Source organism: Austrofundulus limnaeus, unplaced genomic scaffold (assembly GCF_001266775.1).
Source record: "Austrofundulus limnaeus strain Quisiro unplaced genomic scaffold, Austrofundulus_limnaeus-1.0 Scaffold7, whole genome shotgun sequence".
Taxonomy (NCBI): Eukaryota; Metazoa; Chordata; class Actinopteri; order Cyprinodontiformes; family Rivulidae; genus Austrofundulus; species Austrofundulus limnaeus.
In genome coordinates, this window is record NW_013952409.1 from 3,601,475 (window position 1) to 3,602,788 (window position 1,314).

Sequence of the window (1,314 nt, forward strand, 5' to 3'; positions counted from 1 at the left end):
CACACACACACACACACACACACACACACACACACACACACACACACACACACACACACACACACTACAGACAGGTAAAATGTGTGTAAAATTTAAAATAGGTCATATGTGAGTTCTGTTTACCCCTGAGGTTCACTTACAGTATATCTTGCATAGTGTGTGTGTGTGTGTGTGTGTGTGTGTGTGTGTGTGTGTGTGTGTGTGTGTGTGTGTGTGCGCTCCTGATGTGGGAGGATCTGGAGACCTTCCAACATAAATATGTTACTTTAGCAACAATTTCCTGTAATTCTGAATCCATGATTTTTGATGCTTCAAATGTTTTCCTCCTATCTTTTACATCTTGATTAGATTTCTGAATTCATCTGCTGTTTGCAGTTCCTCCAGTATAAATGCTGACAAAACACCTTTGTGTGTGTGTGTGTGTGTGTGTGTGTGTGTGTTTCTGCAGCTGTATAGACTCCTGGTTTGAGATCAATCGGTCCTGCCCTGAACACCCCTCCGACTGACCGACCACCTGACCTGCTGTGAGTACTGTTCAAGGTGAGACATGCAGCGTGTGTGTGTAAACAGTATTGTTCACAAGTTTTAAACCACTTCTAATTGATTTACTTTTCAAAGACCAGAGATTTCTTGTAATCTTTTAAAGAAAGTGTTCTTCGTCAGTAATTCTCTGGGCTTCCTGAAGATTTTACCATCAGCTCATTTGATGTGCTAAAAAATATCCATCTGGATTATCTGTTAATGCACTCGATTAGAGAGAAAATACTCGACAACATTTTTGCTAAATTGAATTAAATATCATATGCATCCTAGTTAATACAATATACGTTTAGGATGTGTACATATTTATTTATACTAACTTGTGGACCTAAACAGACTGATTTTTCTAGACAATGTTATAATTTATCTCATCTCATCAATAAAAATCCACATCTGTTGCAAACGTTGTCTTTTCTATGAAACATTACTGGTGATAAAATCCACTTTGTCATCAAGCGGTGTAGTGAAATGCTACATGCTAAAAACAATCAAACAGTATTTCTTTTAGCGCGTGCACAAAGGAACCGAGGTATGAAATGGGCCAACAGATCAGACAGCGACAGGCACCATAAATTTGTCTTCAGTCTGCAGCTTCTTCTTCTTTTTTCTTGGGCGGTTGGCAAACAACTTAATRGAGCATTACCGCCGCCGACTAATGAGGTGTGTGCAGTCTGAAGCTCTGCTACAAACTAAATGATTGACACTTGTAGTGGGTTTGACCCCTGGGCAGCGCTAACAAAAAAAAAAAAACCATTTTGGCTTCATTTTTGGACA

General features: G+C 39.2%; 1 protein-coding gene across 3 annotated transcripts in view; it reads left to right on the forward strand.

Moving 5' to 3' along the window:
• Nucleotides 1-1,314, forward strand: part of znrf1 (zinc and ring finger 1) — a 47,823-nt gene that overhangs the window by 44,389 nt on the left and 2,120 nt on the right. For 2 of the 3 annotated variants that reach the window (XM_014033418.1, XM_014033433.1), the window contains one exon: nucleotides 449-540. In XM_014033418.1, the coding sequence (XP_013888872.1) occupies nucleotides 449-506 (58 nt within the window). In that variant the 3' untranslated portion in view covers nucleotides 507-540. The remainder of the gene's footprint in view (nucleotides 1-448; nucleotides 541-1,314) is intronic. The other variant, XM_014033426.1, reaches the window with a different exon arrangement.